Source organism: Nicotiana sylvestris, chromosome 1 (assembly GCF_000393655.2).
Source record: "Nicotiana sylvestris chromosome 1, ASM39365v2, whole genome shotgun sequence".
Lineage (NCBI taxonomy): Eukaryota > Viridiplantae > Streptophyta > Magnoliopsida > Solanales > Solanaceae > Nicotiana > Nicotiana sylvestris.
The window spans coordinates 138,608,771-138,622,931 of record NC_091057.1 but is presented as its reverse complement, the minus strand read 5'-3'; the positions used below and the strand labels follow the sequence as shown (position 1 = coordinate 138,622,931).

The 14,161-nt window shown below is 35.6% G+C and overlaps 2 protein-coding genes across 2 annotated transcripts; one reads left to right on the top strand and one right to left on the bottom strand.

Moving 5' to 3' along the window:
* The first annotated feature begins 225 nt into the window (after positions 1 to 225).
* LOC104215028 (F-box protein At1g55000) lies at positions 226 to 2,662 on the top strand. Its single transcript, XM_009764766.2, has 2 exons — positions 226 to 797; positions 2,013 to 2,662. Exons 1-2 carry the CDS (start codon positions 366 to 368, stop codon positions 2,385 to 2,387), a joined length of 807 nt encoding a protein of 268 aa, XP_009763068.1. The 5' UTR covers positions 226 to 365; the 3' UTR covers positions 2,388 to 2,662.
* Positions 2,663 to 3,092: 430 nt separating this feature from the next.
* On the bottom strand, positions 3,093 to 10,900 carry LOC104215029 (vacuole membrane protein KMS1-like). The gene is made up of 8 exons (XM_009764767.2): positions 10,569 to 10,900; positions 8,958 to 9,166; positions 7,954 to 8,041; positions 6,823 to 7,116; positions 5,768 to 5,925; positions 4,903 to 5,019; positions 4,094 to 4,270; positions 3,093 to 3,523 (listed from the first exon to the last, which is right to left on the bottom strand). The coding sequence occupies exons 1-8, from the start codon at positions 10,630 to 10,632 to the stop codon at positions 3,359 to 3,361; spliced, it is 1,272 nt and encodes a 423-aa protein (XP_009763069.1). The 5' UTR covers positions 10,633 to 10,900; the 3' UTR covers positions 3,093 to 3,358.
* Between the last annotated feature and the right edge of the window lie 3,261 nt (positions 10,901 to 14,161).

Here is a 14,161-nt window from a genome sequence, read left to right as displayed (position 1 = left end):
CACATGAAAATATATTTTGAAATTTTTCAAAAATTTTAAAAACTCCAAAAAATTGTTTTTCAAAATTTCCATTCAAATCACTCGTAAAGCTTCAAAAACAACCCAAAATTATATTCATATCCAAAATTTTCAAATACCATTATGTCTTAGAAATTTTTTTTCACTTTTTTTTTTTTGGAATTTTACCGTTCTTATGTCCAAACGCCCACTTGATATCTGTATTTTGAAAAAATCAAATCCCCACTTGTACCTTTTCCAACACATAAATTTCCCCTTTTATCAACTCGCTAAAATTCATCCGCGGTGCAAGTTAGTCCACACCTTATCCAAATACGCGGTATGCGCACAAACACCATTATCTGGCCATGGGATGTTGCTGTGATGATGACGAACAGCTTCTACAGCCACTGAACCCTTCCGACATCCAAAACTCCGTTCAAATCCCGCCGTCTTCCTCCTCAACCTCCGTCGTGAACGGCGGAGACACCGTGATATCTCCGATGAATTCCAATTTTTCTGCCTTGATATGCCACGACACTCTACGCGCCATCCTCGAGAAACTCGCTCTCCCAGACTTGGCGCGTGCGGCGTGTGTGTGTAAGATCTGGAACATCGTAGCGTCCGATCGTGAAATGCAGACTAAGGCATTTAAGGATCCTTGGAAGATCAAGGACGTCATCGGGGATCCTACCTCCGGTAGTTTCTGGAGGGATAATAGCCTCTCCAAATTCGCCATTTCTCATCGCATCGTCCGTGGTGATAACGTTGCTAGCCTCGCCGTCAAGTACTCCGTCCATGTATACCCTCTCTCTGTCTCTATGTGTATTTTCTGTATGTATATATTTTTTTTTCACATTTTTTTTTCACATTTTTTTTTTGTCCTTAATTCAAGGTTTGATTTCTAAGTCTAAGGTGAATGATAAAAATGTTGAAAAAACCGGTGAAAGAATGAACTGAACTGATTTCTAAGTCTAAGGTGAATGATAAAAATGTTGAAAAAATCAGTGAAAGAATGAACAGGAATAGAATAAAATCATAGACATTTTTTAGTGCCGGAGTGTTTGTGTTTCCAAGGTGTATGAGTGAAAATTGTTTTGTGTGATCGTTGTTTTCACTAATGGTCTCTAAACATAATGGAGAAGGTTGACAATAAGCTACCAGGAGCAAGAAGCAGCGCTGTGAATAATTATGAGAGGCCTTCATTTCATATGTTATTATAATTATAAATGGATAAGCCATAACTTGTTCTTATTCTTTTAAACTAATCATTTGTGCTTGTAAGTGATGTGGGTTTCTACTTGGTTAACAGCTTGTTTGGATGGTTGTTCCCTATTGTATCGTATTGTATTGTTATCCCAAAACAATATTTGTTTTGATTGTTTCATTAAAATTAGTTGTATTGTATTGCTAATTCCATTGTTCTGAAACAACGAAAAGTCCCTTTTTTTAAACAACCGATTTGGTTTGGTGGGATTGTTTCTTATTTTTCTTTCCAATTATGCCCTAACTTATTACTCCACAATTCCATTTTACCCTTTACCTTTTTTCTTTTTAACTCCAAATCTCCAACCTATAACCTACTTTGTTTTTTTCCAGAACTTCTACCGCCAACGTTAAAGGTGTTTTGCTGTCTTCAGTTTTATTTTTTCTCCTATTTTGCTTTTAACTCAATTCTAATTAGCTGAGCTCCTTTGTTTTGCCTTTTTCTATCTCGCTCCTTTGTTCTGCTTTCTTAAGGTCTTTTGCCTTCTCCTGTTTTATTTTTTAAAATTATTTTTATGCATAATTTTTTATAAATTTAATATTTAAACAATTGAGGGTGTTTTAGTAAATTTATTAGTTACAGTACAGTACGATACAATCCAAACAGCAAAATATTATTTAACAATAACAAACAATACAATCTATCAAAACATTTTATTCATAAAACCATACGATACAATACAATACAACATTATAAAACGATGGGGGACAATGATCCAAACAGAGTAAGAATTTCCTTTAATTGGCAGGTCATGGATATAAAGCGCTTGAACAATATGCTGAGTGACCATGGTATATACTCGAGGGACAGGTTACTCATTCCTATTAACAATTCAGACTGCCTCATCAATGGCACTTGCTATATTGAGCTGGATATATATGCAAAAAGGGAAGTGGCAGTTTTGTATCTGGAAGGTGGCCCTGATCCAAAGCTCACTACAATGTTACAAAGATTGACCTCAGAGAGGAGCAAGAAAAAGGTGATCGACTCCCTAAGGAGAAGCATGCAAGTTGATGGTGAAACTGCTCAATATTACTTTGCTGTATCAGATGGTGACCCCCGATCTGCTTTCTCAGAATTCTCTGAGGATCTGAGGTGGGAGAGGGAGGTAGGGTTCACTTAACTTGTACATGTCGAAATAGTTGATCCTTGTAAAGATGTGTGAATGGAGAAAGCTACTGGTAATGCGTCTCTGAGTTGCATTCGGTCCTACAAAGGAATAATGATCCTTAGAATTGCTGTTACTGCCAGCAAAACATCAACAACTTTATTCACGTTGTATGTAATTCTATGTAGTCAGATACATTCGGCGGTTTGTTGCTCTGTAGAAGTGTTGAATTCCATCCACATTCTTGTAAAATTTACGCCTAAATGAATGAAAACTTGTATTATCCGTAACTTCAGCTGGACTTACTGCTACATCAACTCACTTGTCAAAGAATTGTGGAGCAACAGCCCCTTTTGCCCGGTTAAATCTTTTGCTACAGAAACTGGACGAGACATTGTAGTGCCATGGGTGATCTCTTCATTTCTCCTATATGAGCTAACATTTTCTGCAGAACTGAAACCAATAGATTCTTGAAACATGCAAGCAATGCTCATTTGCGTATAGTCAGAGCAACGCAAAACGTAAGATTGCTTCTTAGATGATCTCGGGAGCATCTAAACAGAATTCTCTATCCACCTAGAAAATAGATCCCTAGAGAGGATAAAATAAAAGAGAGAAAACAAGCACGATATACCATTTGGGCTTTGGTTCAATGGTAACAGCACCCGTGATGTGTGGGTCAGGAACATAAAAATAAAAATAAAAAAAATCACAAGTTGATTCCTCCAATCTGAATACTTTCTTCTTTGAATTATGGTTCAAGTACAATTCAGACTATTCTTGGTGTATACATGAAGTAGGGGCAGAGGACATAAAAAGAAGCCTCTCCCTCTGATGTGCGCTGAATTTCCAATATAAGAAATCAGATTATGGAACTTCAAAAATGTACTCCACAATCTATTACCAGCAACTAAAAGGATCATTTTTTCAATCAACTACCAGCAACTAAATTAGAGCCTTGCACATGCTGCACTACTATGAATCTGTTATCCCCTAGCACGATTATTTTCAAGTGCAGCCAACTCTTTTTCTTGCTGCTCTCTGAGATAGCTCTTGGCAGTTGTATTTACAATCTTGGCTGAGAAGTTCAGGAGCATGAGCCACACAACAGTATTCCACATTGAACCAAGCGACAAATCCCACTTTTTTGCCTGCAGCAGAACACCATTTTTAGTTCATACGGTGATTGTGTCTTGTATGTATGCACACAGGCTTAAACTGCATATTTGTTCAATGGATAACAGTTGACATCATTGTATAAAACAGGCCATCCAGACACAAATAAGACTGACGGGTCAAGCAACAAGCAGGTTCACTAGGATCTAGCCAAGGAGATCTTCAGGTGACAAGTTATGGGTGTGAATACCGACTCTGATTATAGTGTTTGCATGTTAAGCGGAAACTCTATAGTAGTTTAGTTTAGTCAAAGTCTTTTTTCTTCTGAGATGATAAAACTCTTTTCGGCATAAACAAGTATCGTAAGGCTTAGGCTTTTCCTTTTCTGATAAGTTACATGGCTTATTTATGCATACCAACTGGATGACAGCATAAGTTTCTTTGAACTAACCTTCTACACCTATAAAAACAACAGTAAAGTTCTAGGTATAATCCAGCTCAGAAGGTGGAAGGAGAAAGTTACTTTTAGCATAGAAAAAACCTGCATGAAGCAGTAGCGAGAGCATTACCTCTACGTTAATTTTTCTGATGAGTCAGTGTATTACCTTTACATTAGACACTGAAGGGGATGCTGCCATGTACTTCTCTCTAGCGACGTGTAGTTTGGAAATGATATTTGGCAGAAGCGAAGCAACTCCAGGGATGAGACCAAGCACCCGAACTAATTGATTTTCTATCAAGTCCAACAGTTGATTGTTGCAAACTGAGATGATAAATGCTGTCTGCAAAGTAACTTTTTCAAATCAACAACCAAAATTTAATATGTTGTTGAGATATGAAGCTAGCTACTGTTTGTTTTCTGTTCTTTGACATCCTATTTCTTCGGCTCTTGACCACAAGTGAAGAGTAATTAGTTCAAAATTGCTCCAAAAATGCAGACTTATAATCCACACATATGACCATAGATAAAGTTTGTCCAAATTAATCCAATTTACAGCGCATTATAGTGATTAGTATACTAAGTGTGGCAATGTTGGTTTGTAAAACAGGGCATTTTTACAGTTTTCATCAAATCCTGACAATCGGAATTTAATCAAAGGCGATTGTGCAGTAATTGATGGTCCATTGTCATGACGAGGGGGAATAAGAGCAAGGACGGACTGAAGGAGCAGACTGGGCAGAACATGGTGGGGGGAAGTGAGGATAGAAGAAAACATGAGGGAGAAGAAAGCAGGAGCTGGAGAGCCTGGTAACGGTATATCCACCTGTCTTATACCTTAAGATTCAGAAAAAATACATGATATAATCTCTTTTAAATGAAGTTTGCAAACATATTTGGCAAGTGTTCAAATACTTATAACCAGAGAAGCATTGGGAGCTTAACAACAAATGATAACATTTGGTAGATGCAGACCTGTATGTGAGTCTTAATAATTGCCTTCCCGATCAGTGTTGCTATAAAGAATTTCCAAAATGGAATACCAAATTGGCCACACATGATACCAGCAAGGTCAAACAGAGGATTTGGCACCTTCACAGGAAACAATGAGATCACTAAATAGGCTATCAAAACAAACATAAAAATGGGCAGGCAGTAACAAAAGCATCATACATAAAAAGAGATAAACGTTGTAAAGGACAAGAACACAATTGTGTACCCCCAAAAATGTTAGAAAAGACGAGAACAGATTGTGATCCCCACCCCAACCCCCACCTTTTTTTTTTTTTGGGGGGGGGGGGGGGGACTAAAACATGCTAAATCAGTAATGATTATTGCAAGTAATTAAATAATAAAACTAACTATTGAGATCTGGAATAAAAATAAGATTCTAGAAAATTAACTTCACAGCTACAAAGTGGGGCATCTAATTGTGCACAGAAGTGCCCTTGTTCCCAGAAATAAGGAAAAAAGAAACATCAGAAAAATGAAGAAAACAAAATATATCAAATCTACTTGTTCATTCTTATTTTATGATGAAATTTTAAGAATATAGCAGCAACCCAGAGAGAGACCGTAAACAAAGACATTTCATTATTTATCAAATGATAAAAAATGAGGAAGCAGTCAAGCAGTAAAAGGTACTTCCTTCTCTCTTCTTGGGGGGGGGGTTACTGGTCTTCTTCTAGCGTAAGCTATGTTTTTTAAAAACCTTAATGAGGATTGAAAAATAAAGCAATACAGAGATCAAAAGGAGGGGGTAATAGACGTAATTTGAAGAGACTCTGTTAGAGGGATAAAATAAGGTCCCAGCAAAACGTGAATAGTGAGATAGGATTACCGAAGCAAGAACCAGAATTGTGAAGAAATTCAAATACTGTCTGTTAGAAAGAAGCCACTGTTTTATCTGTTTTAAGTGGTTGCTGATAATTCCACTATCTTCTTTTGAAGCAGAATCCAAATCTTCCACAAGTTCCCCTTCGCTACCAGAGATACGAGCTGCAATTTTCAAGAGCACGGAAAACATCAGTACCACATTAATCTGGTGACTCCGGCCATTCTGCCACTAATGCATTACTGTAAAGCGGTGCTGTGCAAGATAATAATTGGAACTATATATCCAAACTTATTAGTGTTGTGGATAACTCGAAATATTATAGAACTGAAAAAAACACATGAAGTTGCAAAAAAAAAGAAAGAAGTTCTATTGCTGTAGAAGGAAGATGGTAGGTGGGCTTAGATAAGGAATTTAGGAACTTAACTCTATTTCAAAGCTTCTGTGGAAATAACATTCCCAAAGGTATTCCAAGCTGAAGGTATAAAGAACTACAAGTTGTAAAATTTTCATCAGGCCCTTAGCAACAACAACATACCCAGTAAAATCCCACTAGTGGGGGTCTGGGGAGAGTAGAGTGTACGCAGACCTTACCCCTACACCGAAAAAGGTAGAAAGGCTGTTTCTGGGAGACTCTCGGCTCAACAGGAGAGACAATATCATCAGGCCCTTAGCCAGACTAGAAAATACCTCCAACAGAATTAAAAAGACCAAGGAGGAAACCAATTCTCCTTTTTTGTTTCTTCTTTTTTTCCTTTACCACGAAGGAGAGGTAGCTGTCCCTCACATAGCGTAACTGTGCTCTGCCCTAAGGACTCTTGACATTATGATCTTTCTCGCCAGCTTTTTAGAAGCCGGAAGGGAAAGAAATATAAATGGATTGAAGTATGATTGCCAAAAAGATTGATACTTGTCATCCCAAGAACAGATGAAGAAAAAGATTACAGAGAAAAAAAAATATCCTCCAATACAATTATTTGGAGTAAAAAAGTTTCCAGAAGTTCAAACGCGATGTAAAGCACCTCTGTACAAGAAGAAATCACATTGGAAATGCTGCTTACCAGCTCTAGAGATGAAATAAGGAGGAAGCTCTCCAAGAGCTGTTCCAATACCCCACAATATAGCCTCCAACTGAACCTGATTCAGTATACTAGTCAATGGTACCCGTGCGCGGGAAGAAAACAATGGTGGACCAAATTCAGAACATTCCTTATCCAACCATGAAGGACCGCTTCGTAATTGAATTGTATCATATGGAGCACTCTTTATGTCAACCCTTCCGCAGCTCACAGATTTTATTGTGAATAGAGCGATATGAGGGCCCAAGTACAAGACGAAAGTGTGCAGACCAGAGCCTTTTAGAACAAAGAGAGACAAGGATGAGGAATGACAAAAATATAAGTGAAAGAGTAAAATAAACTGCAACTATAATTACCACCAAAACCACTTCCAGATAATTCTATAAACAATAAGACTTCCACATATCAGCAATAAAGGAAAATATATTGGTTGTTGAGAGATTAGGTCAAGAAACCAGAATTGAAATGACTTACAAGTCCGACTATGATCTCTAATAAAGAAAGCTCATGTGAGAAAGCATGATAGTATGCGTAGAATAGTCAGCTCGCTCAAAATTATTTTTATATAATGATCATTATTCCACGCCAAACATAAATTTTTAAAAAATACTCTTGACACAAACTAACACATCGATGAACTTCAAATGCTTGCTCAAGAAACCAGTAGAACTATCTCTACAAATACTAAAAGCAGGAACTGCTTGACAATGTGATCAAAGAAAAGATGGTCAAGTCCAGTTGCCAACTACTTTGCAAAGTCCCGTCATGTACTTTGGACAGAACACAAATGGGATTGAGCTAAAATGCTATATTAAAGAAAATGAGAAAAACACGTAGTACCTACAATAGTCGGTTCCTGTTAGAGATGATCTCATGATTGACTAGGGAAGGTAAAATAGGAGCATAGATGACAATCATACCATAGTAGTGCATTGCTAAAAGTTGGAACACAAATACTATCTCAACGAAAAAACCTACAACTTAAAGACAATGCTATCAGCCTATCACTCACTTGATAGAGAACACTGAACAGACTTCATTCTTTTCATAAGTAACACCAAACAGAGTTCTTTTAATTTTATAACGACATGCCAAGAGCAAATATCCACTCACCCAGCCCGATTGATGAAGCCACGCCAAGAGCTAACCACCAGAGTCCAAACCGAAGATAGCTGAGAAGCTCCTGAACCGGCTGCAGTGTCTTGAAGAAAAGCAAACATAAAGTCAAAATAAAAGAGTAAAAAGTTAGATGAGCATGCATGTGATACGGGATAGCAAGGACGATTGGAAGATAATCCACCCATGCAGGAATAAAATGTATCAATTGTAGTGTTTTTGGAGCTTGTTTCCTTCAATCACTAGAGAACAGACTCCCAAGTTTTCACAGTTTTAAGAGAGCAATGTCTAAGAATATCTGTAGCTATTAACTAATGATAACAGAGGTCTTACCACTATGATGTGAAATTTAGAAGGAAAAATGATGTAGAAAAGATTGACTGCCCAGGATATATCTTAAAGTCCATTTAAGAAAAAGGAACAAATTCAAATTGCTCTTATTGCTTCTTTGTGAAATACTGGATGAAGATTAGTTTCGCCTTAGTAGATTTAGTTTGAGAAAGCATGTTATACGGGAGAAAAATGATCTCCAAACAAGCATCTAAAGATACCATGATTCTTAAGAATGTACATCAGGTCCAAACAGAGGAAACATAAATGCTTCATTACTTGCCACCTCCTAGACCCCCACTCCCCATCCCAGCAGAAAAGAAATAATGCTCCTTACTTCAGCTATACCCTAAATCCTCTAACTTTAATTCAGAGGATTAACTATTTAACGAACTCTTGCTAGGATAACAAGAAGGAAAAACAAAAAAGTCCTTTTGGAATCTGTAAATGGTTACCAGCACATCCTTTGTGCTGGGTTTCTTTTTTTATAATACATAACTGTTACCTTTGTCAAAAAAAAAAAAAAAAAGTCCAAGAGCCCCAGAATATTAGTATACATATAACATGGTAGACTAATGGGATGTTAGAAATGTGTTATTTAAGTTCCTCAAGTCACATTGTATCTGCCACTATGAAGAAATGCATTGTAACATGAGAACAAAACAACATACCTCCTCATAGGCCCTGCCACTTTTCAAAAACAAAATCCCACCTGCGGCTGCTAGCAGCATGATCACAAGACAGCTGCACTTGACTATGCTGTTAACTGAGAACTCTTGAAGACACTTTAGAACAGCTAAAACGAAGAATTTCACTGTCTTTAGTGGCTGGTTCGTCAGACTCAGATGCTCTAGCTCCCTATTATGCTTGTTAAGGAGTCCTGATGGAATATATAAATCACTTTCCCAAGTTAAAATCACCATTTCAGAACTTAGAATTTTGTATACACGATGAACAAGAGACTACATAGACCTTCACACGATAAACCTTTATCAAATCACTAGACGCCTAGGATTAAAGAGTGCCAAAATAGGCTTCAGAAGTTGTAGTCTACAAATTTATTGGTAGCACACTCGGCGCAGATTCAGTTTTCTACGAGGCAAACGAAGTTGGACTTGAAGCACTAGATATCACTCGATTAACCCGAAGGGGTGGGGATTTTGGTCAAATTTCCAAATTAAACCTCCTAAGGTTACTCATACCCCCAACCCCCAGATTAGAGCTTGCCAAATTCCAGAAATATGAAATAAGTAAACTACTACCAATCAGTTAAAATTTCAACTAGAAGCCACAGGGGCTAGACAGTTGATACATCCAATCCAGAAAAGAAAAGAAAAATACAATAATAAGAGTAAGTTATTACCTTTTACACGACAGCTTGATAGTATTCAAAATTCAAATACTTTTATGGTATCATATAATCCATAAATTCCCCTCCTTTTTGATAAAATCAATTAACCATCCACCCCAAGTTATGTAACACTATTTCCTTTGTGTGACGTCATACAATATTTGCAACCATTCAATTTGAATGAAACTTTGAAGAATTTTAAGTTCATTAAATTGTTCAGAATTTGAACTTTGTTGTGATGTTTCCTTCATCAAACTAACTTTTCAACTTACTTTAAACATCTTAAACTTTCTGCCCTTTCAAACACCAGTGGCATAAAATGGAACAGCGCGGGCACTAAAATAACCGGCTAGGCACAAATAGAAGACAAAACCTGTTTTCACAATTCAGTGACCTGAAATTTTGCTAGACAACATCCATTCCAAGTTTTTGTACTTCTCATTTTGGCCTATTTATCTAAAAATAAAAAATGGCAAAAGATACAAATCACTTGAGAGTCTTTCATTTTCCAGTCAATGATTAACTACAACATCTAATTTCATCTTTTTGTTTATCAATCACACCTTCTCTTTTAATCCCTATTCCCAGCAGCTCTAAGTAATGAATTAAAGACCAATTAAGCTAATTTTGCAGCATTACTTTCTTTCATTTAAAACAAACAAAACTTTATGGATGCACCCAAAAGGAAACAAGAAGAAGCCATACCCTCAAGGCCTCAACCTAAATAAAGGTAAATAAAAACAGAAACTTTGAAAGAAAACCCCCACAAAAGATAGATAAACATGCAACACCCTCAGGCCACAAGCCCCTCAAGATAACCAAAAAAAAAACTTTGAAAGAAAAATCCACAAAAGATAGAGAAATATGCACACCTCAAACCCTTTAAAATATTTGGAGAAAACCTCAAAAAAAGATATGAGATTTAACTGACCAGAAGCAGAGTTGTCAACATGAAGCTCAGAATCAACAACTTGCTCTTGCTCTAGGGACCCCATTTTCACGCACACGCACACACTGTTGTCGATCAACAAAAAAAAATGAGAAAAATACCCACGGCGAGAAGCCAACGGTATAACGGGAAATTCCAATATGAAAGGGGGTCGTTGAGGTCGAAATCAATCTGCCCCGATATACGGGATTTATTAAGAGAATATTTTTATATCTTCTCGGGAAACTGAAAAGAGAGCGAATAATAATGGAAAAAAGGGGAAATGCATTTTTGTTCGTTGCTCCTGGTCGTGGTTTTTCGTTTGTATAAAGTTAAAGAAAGAGAGAAAAAAATGCGGAAAAAAACAGTTTCCAGTTTTTGTTTACCTTCAAAATTTCGAAGACTTACATTTTTTTTAGAGAACATCGAAATTTGTAGAGAAAAGAAAAAAATTAACAAAATCTATGTAAAAAATAAAGAGTGCCAAATTTGTAATTTGATCATAATAAAAAACTATTCCTGAGAGAAAAGGGACATGAGAATTACTCAAGTCCTAAAACATAAATAATCAATCTAATATTGAAGTGTAGACTTGCTTTTCATATTAAAAGTTCTAAAAAATCGTAAAAATAGAAAACAGTACTCTAATTGATGCACATACCTAATCAAACAAGAAAAACTTTTCCTCAAAAAAAAAAAAAAAAAACTTGATTCTTAGTTTCAAGTGTCTATATTATCCAATAATTGTAAATACTTCATGCAACAATTGCCTTAGATAAGAAAACAAATCAATATTCAAGATTATTGAATGTTATTGCAAAGTGTAGTGATTCCTCCAAATATGAATGCTTTAGAACTTTTTTTCAATCGATCATAGAAGCTGTTTAAGATTGGAAAATTACAGCGCATAATCGCTCTCAAAATAATAGTCGAAAATTTTTTTTTTTTTTTTTTGTGTGTATAAATAGTTTCGGGCGCCCGGCACTAAAAGTGATCTTTGCCCTTTAAAGGTTTTGTGCATTGCTTCTCTTTCGTCAATTGATTAGCGAGACCGTATGGGTTTAATTGGGCTTATTTTTTCCCGTTAACTTGATGGGCCTAACATTAATATTGGGTCGGTCTTCTGAGCTGGGATTATACATTATCTTTTTTGTAGAAATGACATTAAGTAGCCACTCTAAAGTATTACTATTTAAAAATTAGTCAATATATCTTGAATTTTCATTTTTCAGTTTAATTTTTTTGGAGAGAAATGTCCTGAATTGTCTTGAAATTGAAGATTTTTTTGTTCAAAATTCTAGAAAAAAATAAGTATTGGCTAATTTCTAAATAACAGTCCTAAGAATGGCTATTTGGGCACTTAACCCTTTCCTTTCCCCTGATTTATGAGCTGGAACATAACGTCCTTCCCTTTTCATTTTGAGAAAATAAATTATGTTGGACCTCTTTAATTCATCTTCCAATTTATGTACAACGTTCTTTCTATTATTTACACTTAAATAATGATAACAGCAAGATCTAAATCGATCTCTGAAAAATCAAGAAGAACTGGAGGATTTCTATGTAAAAGTTATCTTGTAAGTTCTATAGAGGATAAAAATCTTTCCGTTTTCTCATTTGATAAACAACTTTAGCTCTGTATTGATGTGGCACATTGTTCATTTTCTAAATATTTATAAGTTTCCAGCAATTTAGCGTAACTATTTTTGTCTTTAACTCGAACTTTCCTTTTACCCTCTTAATCTCTTAGTCGTTATTCCATGATACGATAATAATATACTATAGTATTTCTAATGGTACAAGGTAAATATAGCCCCTTTTCCCTTTGCAAAATAAAGGACAAAAAGGCGACAACTCGCACATATTGCAGCTAGGGGTGTACATAGGTCAGGTTGGTTCGGATTTTATAATTATCAAACCAAATCAATTGTATCGGATTTTTAAATTTATAGATCAAACCAAACCAATAAAAGTCGGATTTTTCAATATCGGTTTTTCTCGGGTTTCTCGGGTTTTTCGTTCCGATAAACTTGTGCAGTTGTGCTCCAAATATTTCTATAGTCCTAAATACAATTTTACCAATAACAGCCATTTCTTATTTTTTAGCATTGACCTCAACTATACTTTACGCATGTTCTTTGTTCTCCTTTTGATCCTTCTAGTCATATTCCTTATTTTACTGACGATTCATAGGATTAAGTAGAGTACTTATAAAAACCATTAAAAGATACTAACAACAAAAATAATCTAACTTTATCACACAAAGTTCACGAAGGTTGGGGTCGTTTTCTAGAAACCATTATAGGGAACTAACTACTTCCTTCTTCTTAACTAAAAAGATGTACATTTACAAGAAAACTTATTGATGTATAAGTTCTAACAAGTAAATTTGTTATGTGGTGTAATAATCGCCACCTAGGCCTTCTCTAAAGGATATACACTGAAGACCAGAAAGCAAGGAGCTTCATTGTGATTATGACAACTAATTAATTAAGTCTGTATCTAATACGAAAATACAACGAAAATAAAGAGTTTTCTCACTACATATATTTTGGTCAGCTTTGTCAATTTATCCATTTTTTACGTCCCTGTTAGCTAACCTCCTAGCCCTTACCTCCCACCCATTAGAAAGTAGGCAGAATGAGAAAATTATCACCAAAAATATAAACTGCATATCATATTGCACTCTACATAAGAATTATTACCAACTTTTTAAGAAATAGACATTACACCCAAGAGTCCTAAAAGATAAACAAAAAGAGAATATATTAAACTCTAAGAAGTTGGGCATCTTAGTAGATATTACAAACAGAGGAGCATGTTTTCAAAATACTTGTAAAGGCATAATGACCTCACTTCCAAAAATAGTCATGAAGCAAATTGTAGTTAATCATCCCTCTAATCAATCCTCAAAGGTGAGTCTACATATTCTGGAAAAAAGAAGAAGAAACAATTAACATATTTAAATATTAATTAATGTAAAAAATAACCATACTCATTAACAATTGAATAAATTATTACCTTCCTCAATTTGCTCAATTTTCTGGACTTTCTCTAACATGTCTTCAAACTTATATTCCTTGGAAGGTGATCGTATCCATTATTGAGTACAAATAAGTGCTTCCACTATTTTTGGTGATAAAGAACTCCTATAAGAATCCAGAATTCGACCACCTGTACTAAAATCCGACTCCGATGCAACAGTAGAAATAGGAATAGAAAGAACATCCCTTGCAATCTTTGAAACAATTGGATATTTACTAGATGAAACTTTCCACCATGCCAAGATATTAAAATCCTTGATCTTTACCACATCATCCATCAAATATATCTCAAGATCAGATTTTTTTTAATATTTCCCTCATCTTCCAAAAGTTTCTCCCACTTTGATTGCAACAAATCACCAATTTCACTCATACTAGTATCGCCTCCAATATTGTCACTAGAAGCCACAAAAAAAGAATCAATGTAGTTATTATACAAGCAAGTTAAAATTCTTACCACATCTTCAGACTTTAATCTTCCCAACAAAGAACCAACAGTAAGAATGAAGTTCACATACTTCATCTTGTATCTAGGATCCAACACAACAACAA